This window comes from Syzygium oleosum, unplaced genomic scaffold (genome assembly GCF_021117445.2).
Source record: "Syzygium oleosum isolate NSW1041296 unplaced genomic scaffold, Sole_v2.1 Sole_v2.14, whole genome shotgun sequence".
Classification (NCBI taxonomy): domain Eukaryota; kingdom Viridiplantae; phylum Streptophyta; class Magnoliopsida; order Myrtales; family Myrtaceae; genus Syzygium; species Syzygium oleosum.
Genome location: NW_026607498.1, coordinates 2,480,828 through 2,500,632, shown reverse-complemented (window position 1 = coordinate 2,500,632; position 19,805 = coordinate 2,480,828). Strand labels below are relative to the sequence as shown.

The 19,805-nt window shown below is 42.1% G+C and overlaps 2 protein-coding genes across 4 annotated transcripts in view; one reads left to right on the top strand and one right to left on the bottom strand.

The window, feature by feature from the left end:
* Positions 1-12: 12 nt before the first annotated feature.
* On the bottom strand, positions 13-3,061 carry LOC115684430 (uncharacterized protein At1g28695-like). The gene is made up of 3 exons (XM_030609160.2): positions 2,790-3,061; positions 2,325-2,717; positions 13-700 (listed from the first exon to the last, which is right to left on the bottom strand). The coding sequence occupies exons 1-3, from the start codon at positions 2,910-2,912 to the stop codon at positions 149-151; spliced, it is 1,068 nt and encodes a 355-aa protein (XP_030465020.1). The 5' UTR covers positions 2,913-3,061; the 3' UTR covers positions 13-148.
* Positions 3,062-13,656: 10,595 nt separating this feature from the next.
* Positions 13,657-19,805, top strand: part of LOC115684451 (putative casein kinase II subunit beta-4) — a 100,551-nt gene continuing 94,402 nt past the window's right edge. Inside the window, exons 1-5 of one of the 3 annotated variants that reach the window (XM_056317974.1) lie at positions 13,657-14,242; positions 15,686-15,904; positions 17,348-17,457; positions 17,552-17,717; positions 19,496-19,581. In XM_056317974.1, the coding sequence (XP_056173949.1) occupies positions 13,957-14,242; positions 15,686-15,904; positions 17,348-17,457; positions 17,552-17,717; positions 19,496-19,566 (852 nt within the window). In that variant the 5' untranslated portion in view covers positions 13,657-13,956 and the 3' untranslated portion in view covers positions 19,567-19,581. Of the gene's footprint in view, positions 14,243-15,685; positions 15,905-17,347; positions 17,458-17,551; positions 17,718-18,799; positions 19,333-19,495; positions 19,582-19,805 lie in introns of those variants that run through there. The other 2 variants (XM_056317973.1, XM_056317975.1) reach the window with 2 other exon arrangements.

Below are 19,805 nucleotides of genomic sequence, written 5' to 3'. Positions count from 1 at the left end.
CTGACAGGTAAGTTTCCAAACACATGGAGCTCAGAAATTGCATGACTGTTTGCACCAGTACAGATATACACAAACGGAGATGATCATCAACATGAGAAATGTGTTTTCTCTAATTTTGGTATAATCAAGATCGGGCCCTCCTTTGTTCTTATGAAATCAGGGTGCTGTTCCCCACCTTCCATGACCTCCAACAGCCAACGTGGCCGGACCATCTATACGGCACCGCAGTTCCATTGGCGCCACCAGCAGCAGCGTTCGCCTCCTTGCCGGACCGTCGGAACTGCTTCCAGTCCCGGAGGACCGCCGTGAGGTCGATGATCTTGGCCCTTATGCTCCGGCAACAGTTGGCGTGCACGGTGCACACGGCCCGTATGTCCTTGCTATCCTCGCAGAACCCGCTGAAGTAGCGCGTGTCCAGGAACCTCACCTTGAGCCCGAGCCCCTCGAACGCGCCCTCCTGCGCGAGCTCCAGCAAGACATCCTGCTCTTTCTTCCCCGTGGCGTTGTCCTTCCGGGTGTACCACGTCTCGAACAGCGCAACGGTCTTGTTGTTCGACCTCACGAAGTAGAACCCGGTGTTGATGAGGTTCTTCTCCGACCAGGGGTGGCCGTTGAACACGTCGGTGCTTATTTGGAGGTCTTCGCTCTGGTTGCGGCTCAGCCTCATGAACGGGTTTCTCAGCCACATCACGTCGGTGTCCTTTAAAAAGGGAAACACAGTTGATAAATGTTATGCAAATCAACATAACAACATACAAAAGATTTTTTACCGGATCTGGCTCGCCGGCGGCCTTTTGATTTTTTTAAATAAAAAAGAAAAAAAATTAAACCCAAAAGCCCTTTGTAAAAAAAAAAAATTACCAAACACCGCTTAAGCCAAAAGTAGCTTTACAAAGGATTTTTTACCAAACGCAATTTGCATTTCCCCGATAAATTTTAGACCAAAGACATTTGCATTTGACCAAGACCCATTTGCAAAGTTGAACCAAACGCAGACAATAAGACCTATGATCATGTGAAATTTGAACCTATTATAGACCAATAAAATAATATTGGTAAAAAAGAGACAATTGAAAATTCCGAAATTGACTTTACGGTTTGAAGCCCGAAGGAATATGATTAAGCAAATAATATCGAATTAGCGGTTTGGTGCATCCAATTACCTAATTGTCATGGGTTGGTCTAATCTAGGTGAAATTTGACATTTGAGTGCTAATTTGAAACCGACATGCAGAAATTTTTGGAAAGATGAATTTCCACGTGTAGAGCGGTTACTCATTAAATGGGTAACTCATTTATGCTATCAATAAAGGTGGAGGGGGCATTTAAAATTGCTATCCACCCTCAAACTTTCTATAATATGAAATTTATGGCATTTTTCTGACTCCTGCAAAAACACAAGTTAAAAATGATTAAATCCAGTAAGCTGAACAATCGGACCGGTTCAACCTCAGAACCTAATCGAACCGGCTTCATACACATGAAGTCACATTTGGTTCTTAGGAAAAGAATTGGGAACTGGTCTTGATCGTTTTGATTTCCAATATCAAGTGCTATTGATTATACCCAAGAATCGGTTCAAAACCTGCCCTAAATCTCTATATTTAAAAACTTTCTTCTTACCAAAAAAAAATACACTTTCTACTTTCTTATGTTAAAGTATTTTATTTGATTATGTTTGTTTTTATGCGAAATTTTTACATCACAAATAAAATAAATAAATATGCTCGATTAACGAAAGTGCAACAAAAAGGAAAACAAGGGCTCGGTTTCTGAAACTTTCTAAAACTTGTTCGATTCCCGGTTCCAAAAACTGGAAATCGGTTCAGTCGTTCCGAGCCTTTCCAATCAAGAACCGATCACTCGTAAATCCACCATGCATTTGAGTGTGTGGTTGATTTAGTAGTAGGTGATTACTAATTAGTCTTTGGTTTCTATCCATCACCAGAAATCATCGACCGTGCACGTAGCGCGCATGTTCGACAACTAGTTAAACTAAAGTCGCAATATTAAGGGCAAGATGTACGTAATTATTTCATAAAACGATTCGACAACCGTAATGCATCTGTTTATATATCACGTCATTAATCAATTTAGGACCCTAATGTATATTATCATTTTTCTTCTCTCCACCGCGAATCCTAGGAAAATTTGGATCAATGCATGATCTCAAGCTTTAATTCCATTTGTTTTGCTTCTTCATTGCCGTTGATAATGGAGAAAGATTTTGGCCAAGCAGAAACGGATCGCAATCGTCATCCTAATCTCTTCGAAATCGAAACCGAAAATCAAGAAACCAAAGACGCAATCACCGACTCACGTACCGTGAAGATGAAGCTGTACCCTCGCCGGAGCACCTCTGTCAAGAACAGGGTCCTCGTCCACATCATCCTCACGAAGCCCTCCGACATGTAGACCACCTCTCCCCTGAAATCGACACCCTCCGTCTCGAGCCTATAGCAGTGGAGCCTCTGGAACAGGCACCGCCGGTACGCCGCCTCGTCGACGGCGACAACCAGCACGTGGTCGAGCAGCCGCCGCGTGCCCACCCCGAGCCAGAAGCTCTCGAGGAAGAGGCCCAGCATGGTCTTGTCCGAGTCCACGCCCTGCTCTGCATATGCCCTGTTCACGACGGCGATGATCAGGGTCTTGTCGGGCATCGCCGCCCGGGCCAGCGCGGACCCCAGGCTGTCCGTCGGGGGGGCGTGCGCCGAGGCCTGGAAAAACGATCAGAGTGAGCGGCGACGCCGAAAGACATCTACGGCCCGAGAGATTATTAAGGGGCTTACCGGGTTCCGGGCGGGGCAGGGGCGAGGGAACCGATTTGCAGAGAGGAAGCAGAGGAGGAGGACGGCAGAGGAGAGGAGGGAGAGGACGGTGAGGTTCAGGACGGAGTTCTTGGGGTGATCCATGCCAATGCGAGGGTGCGAAAGGCGGAAAATTTTCCCTTGTGGGTTCAGCTCTCGGTTTGATCCTTGTGAGACTTATGGCAGCAGTTGGTTATGGTGCAGTTTGCTCACGAATATGGAGAGACAGAGACAGAGAGAAACAGAGAGAGAGAGAGAGATGCTCATCAATTTGACAAATTGCCCACGAAGAGAACTGAAGCGCCACGGCATTTATATTGTCAAAAGGGTTTAGTTTGAATGACTCACAGCTCCACCTAAAACCCCATGAGCCCATTTGGACATCCGTGCAAGCAAAAGGGAGATTTCGACCGTAACAAAACATGATCGGGTGGATTCAATTAGGGGACGGTTTCCAATATAGAGTTTATTGAAATTGAAGATCCTCGGCTAGATCGAGGTTTTTTCTTTTTTTTTTTTTTTTTTTGGGTCAGATCGGCTGGATCGAGGTTGGAGAGTTTTTTCCTGATTTAAGTAGATTCGCAGCTTAAGTAGGTTTATTAATTTTAGTGTGTTTTTCTTGCCCCGATATGAGTAGATTTTCTAGTTTTCTTTTTTTTTTTTTTCGGGTCGGCAGTAGGTTTCCTAGTTACGAGTTTGGTTTTATGATCTGAGTAACTCTGCGAGTTCAAGCTTGTTTCCTAGTTCAAGTTCCTCAATTTACGTAGATTTCGTTATTTAAATGAGTTTTCTAATTTGAGTAGATATAAGTTTCCTAATTTGAGTAAGTTTTTAAGTTTAAATTAGTTTCTTAATTTGACTTTCTTTTCATTTTTTTGTCCGCCAGGTGTATCCCGAAGCTCCTCTAAGAGGAGCTTTGGCGGGGCGTAACCTCATAAACCCATAAACCCCGTATCGGGAGGTCGAACTTACCACCTCCCCATTTCCACGTGGAAATGGTGGCCATTGTGGCAAGCCCCCAGCAGTTGAGTGGTTTTCTAATTTGATGTTTCCTAGTCTTAGTTCGTCTATATATAGAAGGTGATTTCTCAATTGCAAGCATGTCGAGTTGAGTTAATATCATTTGAGTGAGTGATAATGCTTTATCCAATTATTTGGTGGTGACTAGTGTAACGTTCTTTTTATGCCTCGATAGCGAACTCTTCTCAGGAACTAATCACACATCACTCAATATTATGCTTTCGAAAATTATTATTCACTATAGTTGTGATAAATAATTTATGAAATAGCTAGACCAGTCAAACGGGTGTGTCAAATAAAAAATGATCCTACCTAAATTGACCTATTTGAACCCATTTCGGTGTAATACAAATCTAGTGACTTATACCCGATCTTCCTCATACACAATTTATACCCGACCCAACTCATATTGCTAAAACACTTCTATATTTAACCCAATCTAGAAAAACTGATACTCAAATTGAGGTGAGAGAGTGAAGTGAGCGAGTGTGAGATCGAATAAGGAAGAGTGAGAGTGAAGAGAGAGTGTAGGTTGGATTTAAATAAGTTATGAACTCATTTAAAACATATATTATTTTGAGTTTCACCATTATAAACCTATTTATGACTCATTTACTATATATAACTAACCCACGTAACAACCTAGTCCATCAAATATAAGTTAAGAAATGTGTCTATAGCCCATTTTGATAGGTTCAAATATAGCTATAGGAATTTTCATGACTTGATAAAACTAGCCGAGTGACATGAAAAAAAAAAAAAAGAATTACGTGGGCAATATCTACTTACTGGTGGCAGAGTAATGAAATAATGTCAACTTTCTCCTCGGGGTTGTCATGTCATGACGTAAAATTGCTAGATGAGTAAATGTTCATGAAAGCTTCTATAACACCGTAATAAGCTCTGGGCATTCAAGATATATCATGGTCGAAAGTTATATAATCTTGTAGCTTTACAAATAATGAATAACACATAGCCATGTCGTATTTTCGTACGCCAGTGTTTACATTTCATTTTGCATCCCTAAGCATTACTTATAACTTAAAAGTATAGTACGGCTCAAACTCAAACGAATCGATACGTGGCAACTTTCATATTTCTTGCTCGAAGCACAGTTCAAATCCTTACACTTGCACGTCTCATGAAGCCACCCACGGGAGCACATGGCACCTGGTCGAGTTGATCGGGATCCGGGCAATAGAATTTCATATTGGTGTCGCGAATATCGCGTTCCGAACATAGTAGCTTTTACTAGAAGGATTCGATTCGATTCGATTCGAAAACATCCATGGCGGGCAAGTAAAAATTAGGAGATGTATGGGTGGGATTAGGCAGGTTTTGGTTGCAGCTAATGCCTAACCACTAACCCCTTCCCACCCTCCGTTTCTTCCTCGTGCCACTTTGTGCTCGATCAAGCGACAACTTCCAGCCTCCTCGCGACACTTGGTTAGCAACAATTACGCAAATTTCTTTGTTTGTACTTAGTCAAAGATCCAAACACATACATAATGTCTTCGCAGATCGATTAACACTCGTTTGAGCTATTTATCTATCTTTGATATTTCAATTTGCTCTTTTCGAGGATGACCCTTGTCAAGGTTTATTATTTGCTTAATTACTAGTTATCGGAATTGATTTATCTATGATGTTTTTACTCCATTTGTGCGTAGTCTTTCGTAACCGGCATTTTCGATGAAATGACAAAAATCATATTAGTATGCTATTTGATGTTCTTTACATTTGACTGGTAGGTAAAAGATTACAAATGACCGGTCAATGGAGATGTCACGTTTTAATAATTATAGTCCATCAAGAAACTTTATGTTTTTGTCGTTCTTCTTACATCTACACTTTGCACCAGGCACACTTTTGTAGCTGAAGAGATGATTTGTCAAATTAATGCTGAGTTGAATAATTCAACTCTTCTCCTGAGTTTCAATCATAAATTAATTCGGGATAGCTAATAGTTTTCGTACGGCGCTCGTTTTGGTATCAAAAGCTTTCGCCAGATTACTTAAGTGCCAAATCGGATCAATTAAGTGATTCCGACAACAAATTCCGGCCAAAAGTTCTGCGCGACTTTTTAATTTATTTTTCGGCTCGCACGTGTCTTCTTTAAAAGAAATTGAAGTTTTTTTTCATCCACCAAAGCCCGGGACAACAAAATCCGAAGCATGGGCGAAGAAGAGACCCATGCATTCTTCGAGCTTTGGAGGAGGAAGAGGATACCCTGTAGAAAAAGATGAGACCATCAGTGGAAGATTGAAGACAAGGGCTTTGCAACGAAGATGAAGACATGACCGGCGAAACAAATCTATTGAATCCACATCCTTGCGGAACCTCAAGGAGATCTTGAAGGCGGTGACAAAGCCGATGGACGATATATCCGCGCCCAACAACCCCCATCATCAACAACCATGAGAAGCTTTACATAATGCCTCTCCGCTTGCTTTGCTTCAGGAATCAACTTGAACTAGAACACCAATCGTTCAATTCTTTAATGACATTGAATCTACTTTAATTTTCACATCGCAAACACAATCCCAAATCGGTACATGTTGTATCCCGAACGAACTTTTGGGTCACAAAGAATCCCAAATAAGTAGCCTCATGACAAATCTACCCTTCGTTGCTTTCCTCCCGGCCATAGACAACAACTCTTCTCCATTCTTGCCATCTCTATAAGCTTCCCTTCTAGATACGAGCTGCCTCGCGTTTCGAAGATCTACTGAAATCCCTAAGTTTGCCCCAATTTTGTCCTAAGGTTTTGGTGATTTGGGAGAGCCGAAAGGAGCAAATTCAATTTTGCCGTAATTTCCTATCTTAGTTCATTTTCTTCAAAACTTGCTTCCCCACAACGAAGTCATTTGCCACGTGAAATTCCCCGTCAGCAATTTAAAGGGGACATTAGACAAAAGCTAATGGAGGGTAGATTTATAGTAGGTATATCGGTTTAGAATTTTTTGTGATATGAAAATTAGTTTAGAAAAAGGTGTCACATGTGTACAAAGGTTGAGATTTTTTGTCTCAAGAAAATTAGTCTGAGGTAAATGTGTCACACGTGTACAAATTCGAGATCTTTTGTGGATTATCCCTTTCTTAATTGATAAATCAATTATCGATCTAGTAACATTTGATATGCATGATGATGAGTTCACGTAATTAAAATTTGAGCAAAAAATTACTCTTAATTCCGAGATAATAAACATGTAGCATGGGACTTATTAGCATCTGTAATCTTTGGTAAGATAAGTCTTGACTTACCTCGATAATATACAATTATGTACCCTTCATAAATTGTAATTTCACTGAAAGTTTCAAATATTAACACAACAACATACCCGATAACTACATATTCATGCAACTCCCCCTATCGACTAGTATTTCACATAAACTCATTGAGATGGACTATCCAATAATTCTCTGTGGGTCATGAGTTTATATGTGCATTTCTATTACTTCCAAATGTGAAATAATTCAGAAATGAATATATTTTTTTTCTAAATAGATCGGTTAAAAAATTTGGTTAAATCAATAAATACGGTCTTCACTATTCTCTTCTACATTTAAGAAGTGACGGACTTCTTATTAGGTACTTAATATTATTCATAAAGTACTCTGATGACCCAATGTGTCCAGATATATGCCGTGTAATTGAACATTACTGATCGACACATCGAAGTTGTCACGATAGTTTTATAAAATCATGTCCAATGATGCTTATAAGGAGATTAGAGTATCGTAATTTCTCATAAAGATCTTTATACAATACAACCCCGGGCAATTTATGTCGTACAAGAACTATGCATGTTAGCAAATTTATTGACTTTGTACAGCACGTGATTCTTTCAGGAATGATGGTCTGAATGGAGGCTAGCAAGAGCAACCGTCCTTCTCGTGCTCGGTGCCGGGTGTACTTTTCGTTTTAGGGCGTATGCCCGAACTAGATTTCTGCATCGGTCACTGTTTGCTCGTGCCCTTAAAATTGTTCGGAAAGATGGATTAATCAAGATGCGTAAAAGCTGATCCGAACAAAACCTAATCGCTATAAAAAAAATTATTAGATAGTTTGAATGACAGGGGTGTTGTTTGTCCTCTATTTTTTTTACAATTTAATAATTTTACATGCACATTTTAAATTTCATATCGGTGAATTGATTTTTCTAAAGACAAGAAGTTATTCTACTTAAAGTTAGGAATTTTTTAGGAATGATTAAGTTATTGATTTTACCCTAAGAAGTAATTTATGAAGAATAATTTCACTCTCCTAAGATAGATAGGCATGGTTCTTGCTTTTCGTTTAGATTAGCTCATATTTACAATATATGCACACAACACTTAGATGCAAAATCGATAACTTCAAATAAATGAAAGGGTGGGAATAAGAACATCATAAGTGTCGTAACTTTTGTACGGCGTATACTTAAGTGGCAAAACTTTTAAAAAGTGTTGCCATAACTTTCAATTGATTACTTGAGTGCCCTGATTTTTTAATACTGTTCACCAAAGTATCAAAAATCTGATGCGGCATGGTACTTTCAGTGAGCGTTTTTAAAAATTTATGGCACTCAAGTGATCGATTAAAAAATTATACAGCACTTAAGTGATTGGGAAAAAAGTCATAACACTTAGGCTCCGTTCGTTTGGCGGAAAATGTTTTCCAGGAAAATATTTTCCGGATTTTCCAGTGTTCGGGGGGCGGAAAATAACTTCCCACAGAAAACATTTTCCCTCCCATGGACAATTTTGCCTTCACTTTGGCGGAAAATGATTTCCTCTATGTGTGAAAGAGGAAATCATTTTCCCCCAAAGTGAAGGCAAAATTGCCCATGGGAGGGAAAATGTTTTCCGTGGGAGAGGAAGTTGATCGCGGCCACCGCCGCCGGCCGGCTTGCCGCCGCCGCCTCATGGTCGCGCCACCGGCTGCTCGACGGTTGCCGCCGCCGATCGACGGCCGCCGGTTGCCGTCAGCTGATCGCCGCCATCGGCCGTTTGGCCACCGCCATCGGCCGCTGGGTCACCGCTACATGGCCGTCTGGCCGCCGATCACCGCTGACGATCGTCTACGCCGCCGGCCGGGCTGGCCGTCTGCCGTAACCAACCGCGCCCGCCGCCGCCTGTCGCCGCGCTGCCATGCCGATCGCCGGGTACGGCGGCTTGTGACGGCCACCGTTGGTCGGGCCGCCGTTCGCTCCGCCGGCCCCTCGGGCCGCTGATCGACGGCGGGCGTCTATCAATGCATGACGATGCCCCGCCATCTATCGGTTGCCGCCGCCGCTGATCACTTGCTGTCACTTTCGCCGCTGCCCATTAGCGGCCGGTCGCTGGGCCGTCCGGGTCACGCCTAGTTTCGACCATTAAGCTTGCTCACATCGTTCCGGTTATTTGCCGCTCGCCACTACATTCGCGATCTCGGCGCGCTGGCGCTTCCGCATAGCGGGCTCGGCACTGGCCGGGCACCGCACGTCATACCTCTTTGTTCGTAGCTTCATCACTCTGGCCGCCAGGCACACGCTGGTTGGCCCGCTGGTTGTCGCGATCTACGGCCATAGTCCCGGTTGGCCACCGGGCTCTTCTGCGGCCCGTTGGCCACCGGCACACACATTGGCCATTATTACCATCACCTGGCCCGGCCGCCGCCGGCCGATCACCACCGCGGCCGCCGGCCACCGTCTCGCCATCGGCCGCCACGGGCAATGGTTGTTGTCACCGCCGATCGCCGCCCGCCACCGCCGACCGCCGCCGATTATGCCTGTCGCCGCCGCGTTGGTCGCCGGACGCCGCCGGATCGGCGGTCGCCGAACACCAGAAAATATTTTCCGAAACTTTTTCAAATTTTAGCTGAACACCAGAAAATTGTGTTCCAAGAAAACATTTTTCAGGAAAATGACTTTCGAGAAAATATTTTCCAAAATGAAAATATTTTCCGCCAAACGAACGGAGCCTTAAAGGAGCTCCATATATAAGTTATGGCTCAATACAAAAGGGCTACGCTATTTTCACTCCCTTTATGGTTAAAACACTCCTTAACACAGTATTATGACAATATTGCCCTTTGTAGGTTACACTTTTTAGCATCTCTTTGTCCTTTTTTTTATTTCCTATTTTTTTTATATCGGTCCCGCAACCACTTTCCTTAATCTTCTTCCTTCTCTATTCTCTCTTTTTGGTCGAACTTTGTTCTCTCTCAAGAGGTAGAGACATGGAGAATATTTACGTCTTTGTGCTCGCATATCCTAGGTAGGGCCACATCAACCCGCCACTAGGTCGTCAACAAAGCCCTCCTCCTTTACCGCCTTCGCCTTCGCGATTACCGATTTGACTCGCTCAACATCAATGAAATTCACACTCTTTGTAGGAAATTTAGCAAATCGGTCGATGGATACTTCCGACAGCTAGATGGGGGAGAAGGCGAGGAAATTGATTGTTAAGTTTTGGGAGCTAATGAAATGCCAAGAGGATTTTTGTGAGCAATGCTGCTTTTACGAATTTCATTGATTCCTTGTATAGAGAAAGGTTTTTCGATGAAGTGCTTTAGATTGTGGAGAGTACGCCTCAAGGTCACCGCCCTCAGCCTCCCCATCACCCTTCCCAACTCATCTTCCTCATATGCATGAACTACTCCACCTTTAACTAGCTCATCAAATGTAGAGTGCACAGCCTCCTCGTGCCCCGCTAGTATGTGCCACTCTCCACAAATACCATCTCCTTACTGCCGTAAGACATGTGGCACAAAGCCTTCACTCAGGCGGCTCGAGAAGGTATTGTCATGGGTCATGAGGACCAGTTCAGTTGCCTCCACCTACTCAAGCGTGGAAGTCTCCATTTCTCTACCTTTCTATTGGTATGAGCGGTTACATGAGAAAGAACGTAGAGAAGGAAAAAGATAAGGAAAGTGAATGTGAGACTCACAAGAAAAGAAATAGAAAATTAAGAAAAGAAAAGGGACATGACCAGAAAAAATGTGACAATACTTTCTTAAAACGTTGATAGAATAGGGATGCTAAAAAGTGGGACCCACAAAGGGCAATATAGTCATATTATTATGTTAATGAGTGTTTTAGCCAAAGAGGGAGTGAAAAAAGTACGATTTCAAAAAAATGTCCTTAATTTTACTGTTCTTTTATTATTTCATCAGAATCCAATATTATAAATTAAACTAACTTGCCAAAACAAAAAAACAAAAAAATTAAAGCGTTAAGAGAAATGCATGCTATTTATCCACTAATTCCAAAGATCATAACCAATCATAATTTTCTACTCATCTTTATCAACTAATTCAAAAGAGCAAGAGAAGTAATTGCACGTGCATGGAGCGTGCGCGGGCGCTTGGTTTGTTTGAAGGGAAAATCTCAAAGATCATTCGTAGCCTTCACTTCTATGACAATTTGCATCTTCGATATTGAAAACCCACAATTTTAATACATAAATTGCTCCTCACAAGTTTGCAAATTATCTTTTCAAAAGCACCCTTACCGCCATAAAACCTAGATCCTATCGTTCACCATCTCATCTCATCTCTCCTTCATCACGTAGCACAACCGCTCGTCATTGCCATCGCAGCTCTCTGCTGCTATCTCCGTCAACACCGTTGGGACGGGCGAAGAGTTCGGGCCCGGCACACATGTCAACGTGCTCTATGTGCACACACGCAAGGAAAACGGTGTCATGGTGAGGTCGGCCATGGCCATTGAAAACCTCATATCAAGGTCACCAATGCAATGGCGATTTCAACAGTGGCCATTGCTCCATCGCTGCGGCCAACAACATTTTTTCATTGCTGTTGCGCTGGAATTTCTCCCATGAAGAAATATCATTCACCGAAAGTCGCTCTTCGATTTTTAATTAAAGAAAACCAGGGATCTGCGCCAACTTCGGACAGGAAATATCACAGATAGAAAGAACCAACAGCTTTAATTAGAATAGGACTGTATGAACACAAACCGTGCTGGTTAATTGACGATAAAGTTTGGAAGGTACAGACTTGATGAAGTAACTCAATGTAAACAATTTATGCCGGAATTTAATCGACGACACAGCACCTAGGATAAAAATGCATGCTGTAATTTGATCGACGACACGAATCTGAAAGCTATAGTAAATTTGTTTGATGTATACGGGAGGAGAGCTTCACAGTAGATTATTAGTGGTATTGATAATGATCGTGTGGTAACTACTTTCTAGCCGTTTTCAGCGGTTGCACTCTTCGTGAACGGTTTCCAACGGTGTTCTCCATGCTCTTTTACTTCCAAAAGTCTTGTGCCCGTATCCCTTGGTCTTGTTCCTAAACAGTTGTTCTTTCAAAAGCGTACGTCAGCTGTCCCTACTTGTCCCGCGATCTTGCTCCAAATAATAACCGTTCCATGAGCTTGCCCTAAGTGGTAACTCCTCATCGGTAATTACCTTGTCATCTTGTCATTCCATGATTTTGCCTCTGGATGATAATTGCTCTATAACTATGCTTCTAAGTAATTGTCCTCCAAAATATGCAAAATATATATGCCGATTGCTCTTTGATCCTCAATTGCTATATCCTTGTGATCTTGACTTCGTAGCTATTAAGGGTGAGTGGTTCCCGGTCCGGTCCGGTCCAACCTAAGATTCGGGAACTAGATCGGGAGGACCGATTCCCAGTTTCTAGGACCGGGGATCGGACCGGCTAGTCTTGAGACTGTGAATCGAACTGGACCATCGGTCCGATTCCAATGGGACCAATCACTTATTGATAAAGGCAAGAGGGAATTGGGGAAATTAGACTAGGCTTTTTATTTTTTCAAAATTTTTAAAAAGTAAATAAATATATATATATGAAAAAATTAGAAAAATATATATTTATCGATCCGGTCGGGTCGGTCCGGTTCCCACCCTAGAACTGGGAACCCGACCGCCCGAAAACTGGTTCCACTTTTAGAAACCGGGAACCAGACCAATATTCCTGAGAATCGGACCAAACCGGTCGATCCGGTTCTGGTTTGGGCAGTCCATCTTGCTCACCCCTATTAACTATGTTCCTATGTCCTTCATGCCTCCAAAGAGTTATGATGGCTTGCTATCCTTCACCCATCGGTACCCACATTGATAGTTATTAGCTATTCGGCATCATATATCAACAACTGATTGGCAATTTTCATCAATATGGGTTACCGATGTGTATCAATATTGATTGTAAATATCAATATTAATCCCTATGGCCGACGGCAAGGTATTACGTGCATGGTAATCCGCACACAGTAGTCGCATAATTATTTACGTTTGCTCGTTGGTCACATGCTTGCCCATGTCGATGGTCCGGTCATTTTTTGTACAACACAGTCGCCCTCTATTTGCATGTGTTCCAAGAGTGAGACACGAGCAAGTGAGGACGGGGACGCCCTCGCCTTGGTCGTTACGTGGCTGTCCTATTGCTCGACGTTGCACGAGCCCGACGAGGGCAGTTCCAATCTCGGGGGCGAAGTCTTCCTTGCTTGGGTCGTGCGGCTCTTATCTCTTCATGCACTTCTCTCATTTTCTCCCAAGCACGCGTAGCGCGTCATGGCCGGGTGTTGCCGGTGGCGATAGCACAGTCAGGCAGCATCGTCAGCAGCAATGGTTGTGTAAGCGATAATTTTCTAAATCGATATAAACATATTCTTCAAATCATTCGTTCTTCGCGAAGCAGGAGCACCGTTAATTCTAGTGTAAAAGTATTATATAATATAGTTTTATAGTATAGTTTTTTGTTTGGCTAAAAATATATTTATAATATAATTGGGACGACACGATGGTGCGCTTTGGAAATGTCCAAAATGGAATTTCGATCAAATTCGGGTTAAGCTGCTTCGGAATAAGAGGGATCCAGCACTCTCTCTCTCTCTCTCTCTCTAAGAAACCCTAGCTTCGTCCGTCCCTCTCTCTCTCTCTCTCTCTCTCTTCGTCCTCTGATACTTGGCCTTTTCTTCGTCGCCACCACCACCACCATCGGCCTTCCCGTCCCCAGCTCCGAGCCCGTAGCCGCCATCGCCTCCGATGCGCGGGAGCGCGCACCGGTGCCGTAGCTGAGAACCCCACCCACACCACACCACACCCCCGTCGCGATCGCGATCGTCGTCGCCGTCGGAGCGGCGGCGGCGGCCACCCGGCGGAACCGGACATGTACAGGGATCGCGGCGGCGGCGGCGGCGGCGGAGGAGGAGGGGGAGGAGGAGGAGTGGGAGTGGGAGGGGGAGGATCGTCGAAGTCGGAGGTGGTCGATCGGAGGAGGATCATCAACGACGCCCTGGACAAGCAGCTCGAGAAGTCCTCGCCTTCCACCTCGAGATCCAACAAGGACAAGGAGAGGATCGCCGTCCCCTCCACCTCCGCCGGCAAGTCCCACCTCGATCACCGCGACTCTCGACCGCCGGCTGCTTCTCTGTCCAAGAGCAAGTGCTCCGACGGTCAGTGACCCTTCGTCTTCGTCTTTTTTTTTTAGCTGTTCTTGGCGTGTCGGTTGGTTTTTGTTGTTCGTGAATGGCGGATTTTGCGCGGCGTGTGGGGCCTGCGTTTGTTCTCGTTGGGGGAGGGGGGGGGGACTTTTGTGCTTGCGGCCCTGGATCTGTTGGGTTTGATGCCATTTCCAGCTTCCGTCTGGCTGTTCGCTGACATTTTGAGGTGCATTGCGATTTTGTGTGTGTGGGGTGGAGGTTGATAAACCCTATTAGGTTCCGTTCTAGTTCATCGGTGACGATGGGAAGAAAAGGTCGGTTTGCTGCCTTTTACTGAAGCATGAACTCGTTGAGGATGCTTTATATTTGAATTTGTTATGTCTTAGCTTGCAATGTTGAGCACACTTAGTTGTTGTGAAACTCTTCTTCTTTGAAGTCTGAATTAGTAGTTCATTCATGTGTCTAAGTTGGCGTCGGTTCAACAAATATTTTGGTCGATTTGTGGAGAGAACGGCCTTGACCAAAGATCAAACAGAATTCGCATGTTTACTTGTTTGGTGGGAAAGTTTGCTTTTGATCTTATTCTTTTCTTGTACTTGTGTAGTGGTAAGTGGGAAAGAACCTTTTGGTCTCATTCTTTTACTTTCGTACTGGTTAGCCCCTTTTCAATTTTATACTATTGAGTTTTATGAACTAATCAACATACTTCGATGGTGGTAGTTACAAGGTTCATAATTGCATAGCATATTCTTTATTTTATCGAATTAGTTTAAAGGATTTGGAATGCTCTTTTGTTCAACCTTTTGTTCTCTCTGTAAACAATTCCTGTCCTGCATATTTTAGCTTTTTGGTTTTTCTTCCCTTAAACGTGAATCTGCTGTCGAATTTCTGTGAAGCTAAAATATGTTAGCTATGTAAGATGCTTCTCTTGTTTGAGATTCCAAAGACATGAGAAAACCTTGTGCTTCTTCCTAGTAATGGAGGTGCTTCTTATCCATTTTGCTTCTTTGGCTTCCTATTATGAGACATTATGGTGCATAAGCGATGCAGAATCTTACTGTCTTATCTTCAATGTCATTTATCTGACCCCAAAAGTATTTCTTTGAAGTGAATTATATCCCTTATGGTTCATGCTTTTGTGCTGTTCTGCATGGTCATCAGCTTTTAGTGCAGCCCATTAATTATGGATGAATATGTCCAATGGCAATAATATTACGGTGATTCACTTTTTCTTTTTTTGTTTTTTTTGGCCAAATAATGATTGATGTTGACATCCTGCTTTTTATTGAGTTTTTTGAAGTTCATATTAAGTATGAAACATAAAAAGTACCAATAGTGATGGACTAACAGATTGAAGAAAGAGTTTTGGTCATATTGTACGTCTTTCTTAGGGAGGGGAGGGAGCTCCTATTGTTTTGTTTGGTTATTACTAACCAGCATGTCCTTTTGGAACAGAGGAACACGATACAGACAGTGAAGAGTCAGATGTCAGTGGTTCAGATGGAGATGACACATCATGGATTTCATGGTTCTGCAACTTGCGAGGGAATGAATTTTTCTGTGAAGTCGATGACGAATACATCCAAGATGACTTTAACCTTTGTGGGTTGAGTAGTCAAGTTCCATACTATGACTATGCGCTTGATCTAATCTTGGATGTTGAATCCTCTCATAGTAAGCTCATCCTGACCTTCGTCTTGATATTGATTTCCATATCTATTTTGAACCTTCCTCCATTTTCAGTGCTTAAATCCCGGGGGTGTATGCTACATTCAATCAATGCAGTAGTTGCTATCATTTGACATCTCTTCCATGTTGAATTTGCTAGTGGCTGCAAAGTATTAAAATTCTTTTACAAGAATAATGAAGTTACTGGAAAGGACCACTTTTATAAGCAGTAGATCGGGAGAAAGATCTTTTTAGTATAGTAAGCAAGAGTATCTGCAAACAAAGTACTCTGTTTAATATGGCCAAGAGTTCAGTTCTTTCCATGCGTTTGAATAGGCTTTTGAATGTCACTTTTACACTGGCTTTGTGAATATGTAGTGCACCGAGTAGATCTTACTTATCTTAACGTGCTTTTTACCCATTTATAAGTGACTATTTTTTGGAGAAGACTTGTCAATTAGAGACTATATCAAACAACTAAGGACTGCATTTTCTATCACCTCAGGTCAAAATTTTAGTTAATTTAAGGATTCATCTTTATGAATTGAGATTGAGATCATACTTATGCTCGAAGGCAGTTTATCTGTGGACTGGACTATAGATACAGAAATTGTAGATTCAAAGTTATTTGATTGGTGGAGAAGGTTTGGATATTCTCAGTTTAGGGGGATCAATTGACATCTGTAATACCTCTTGAGATGCCATTACATCATTCTCTGAAGGAATAGACCAATCCTTTGCATCCAACTCAGTTACAGCCAACAGGATAACTATCTCTTGAATTTGAACTTCAGCATCAGGAAAAGATTGTAAAAATTTTACGGAGAAAAAGTTGCTTCTCTCTTACCAATTAGATCTCTCTAACATAATTGGGTGATCTCCCTAAGGGGTAGATTGAACATGTTAGTTCATCCCCTAAATTTAGAGGGCACTGGAGAAAGCCATGCTTAAGTTGGGTGCTTGTCTGTTTTATAACATATGGAAGGTTGTTCTACTAGTCGAATGGCATCTTGTTAGTTTCGACTTCAATATTTATGTGGTTTAGAGCTTCAAAGGATATATCTAAGTTTAATGTTGAAGTTCAAGTTAAATATTAATACTTGAGTGGCTTCTAGTTGTATCATAGTTTTAAGTGAGGTAACCAACATTTTCAGTATTTGAAAGGCTGACTGACATCTGCTGAATTGTCAGTCACCTGATAGAAATGGGTGATATGGTTTGTGACTTTTGGTGCAAGTGTATGCTCGGTTTTTACTTCAATGCTTAGTTGGTAAAAGTAAATATCTAAGTTTAATGTTGAAATTCTAAAGAAATATTAATGAATGAATGACTTCTATTATAACCAACCTTTTCAGTTATTAAGAGGCTGACTAAAATCTGCTGAATTATTGATTACCTTATAGAAATGCGTGGTATTGTTTGTAACTTCTCTTATAAATGTATGCTCAGGTGATATGTTCACTGAAGAACAAAACGAATTAGTTGAATCAGCAGCGGAGATGCTCTATGGTCTAATTCATGTTAGGTACATTTTGACTAGCAAGGGAATGGCTGCAATGGTAAGACCCAAGTGTGGTTTCTTCATCTATTAAAGAAATCTCAATTCTTCATGCATTTTATTGTACTTTAATGGTGCCATTGCATCTGATGCAGTTAGAGAAGTACAGGAATTGTGATTTTAGCAGATGTCCACGAGTTTACTGTTGTGGTCAACCGTGCCTTCCAGTTGGTCAATCAGACATTCCTCGATCAAGCACTGTAAAGATCTACTGTCCCAAATGTGAAGATATTTATTATCCACGGTCCAAGTTCCAAGGCAGTATCCTTATTTTCACATGAGAATTTTTTATTGAATTATTTCTCACTAGATTATGTGAGCTGTGAATCTTTGATGTCCTTTCTTTGAACTATGGGGAAAGTGTCAGAAATTTTATAGAGGTGCAGGGGCCTAGAGAACCAAAAAGCTCAGTAATAATGCTAGACTTGGTCGATTACATAATTTTCAAGCTTGAACAACGGCAGTAGTTCTTAGACAGTGCAACTGCAGACTAGCCACCGTGGCATTTTCTTGTGAAGCTGATTGAGTGCTTTAAAGTTGCTCTCTGGCTATGTCTATTTCTCCTGACTATGGTTGATCTTTGACATGAGAGGCATGTTAAGCATATAAATGAGACTGGTCTCTTTTTCTATGCCATCGTTTGTGTTGACCTATTCTGTTTTGTTTACAACCATTTTATCAACATGCTTATCCTGAAACTTTTCATCATTCTCAGTAAAGTTGCTCACTAAAGATACAGAACCTCAAAACTGGATGGATTTGTTTCATATTGATCTTAGTATACTGGACCTTTGATATTTTAGCTGTCTAAGAGCTAGATGCTACCCTAAGTTTTGCTTGAGGTTCACTATAAGTTTTGGTGGAGGCTCACCATATGTTCATGCATTTGGCATGATTTCTGTGTCTTGGATGGTGAAGATGCTGTCGATTTATCTTGTAGCCATCTTCAAGGTATACTTGTTAGCAAGTCCCTGATGTATAGTAGAGTTCTGTGGGATCACTTCAGGAGGATTTTACTATTCAAAAAAAAAAAAGAAGGAAAAATTTCCTGCTAGAACATGTTGCAAGTAGTTTGCTAGTGTTAATGAGTTTTGAGAGGTAATATCTGCAATTGATGTGGCTGGTATAAATGGCTGCTTTATGGATTATAGGGCAGATAGTCAGTTGTAGTTTCCTCATAGTTAGGGGGCAAAATGGCAGATTGGATGTTTGTCCTTTTTGGATTTCTGTAAGTTTGGTGCGAGTCTGTCTTTTGTTTATTTAATTTTGTCTTATGCACCATATTTGCCGATAATGTCATCTCCTATATTTTTTCATCTGAGAAATTTCTTAACTTGAACAAGACATCGATGGAGCATATTTTGGAACAACATTTCCTCATCTATTTTTGATGACGTATGGGCACCTAAAGCCTCAAAAGCCAACACAGAGTTATGTTCCGAGAGTTTTTGGCTTCAAGATTCACAAGTCTTAACATATGAAGTCGAAGGCACCATCCTGTGGAGTTTTAATAATTCGGCTACCGATGATTGTAGAAGTCTCCGAATCTTTGCAGATTCATGGGCATGGCCATCAGCTAGCACTCTTATCAAACCTTGATGGGCACAGCAACTGGAATAGGTTAATATTGATGGCCGATTGAACTATGGCTCGGGCTTATCCAGTCTCACAGGTGTGTGTTCTTCCGTATCAGAGCGGTCGTAGGCTTCATGATCTGTTCGTGATTCGCTTGGTTGGTGCTCTTCGATGTCTTGCTTGATTCGGTCACCAGTCCAACATACATGTGTGCTGGCTAGGATTTTGTCTGTCTGTGAAGTAACAAATCTATTCATTTGTTTTGGTGAAGTAAGAAATGAAATTCTAACATTGGGCATGATGATGTTGATGTTGGAGCCCCGCGGGGGCTTCTTGCTGGTCTTAACATTAGAGTTCAGCAGTTTGTTCCTTTTGTGTTCTTCTTTTGCAAAAATGCAAGTAAACAGAGCTTGCGACGAAAATGCAGGTGACGTTTTCTCCACTTGAGAATCTTCTGATGCGAGCCATCGACGTCCGGGCCTTGGTGGCAGATAGGAAAATGGGACGGGTAATGGGATGGTTGACCTTATCCTAAACCTGTCCCAATAACTCTTTAAGATTTCTTTTCATGTTTGTCTCGAATCCGTCAAGCGTTTTGCAATAGTATTTTTCTATAAGATGAAAAAGTCGTCTCATAATGAATGTATATGATAAGCCTCTACATCAAGCACGCGACAACAAACGTTTGTTTGAATGCTGTTTGTTGTAGACGTTTGTGGACACATGAAAGTTTATTATTGAACGCGCGGAAAGTCCTTCGATTTTATTTCGTTT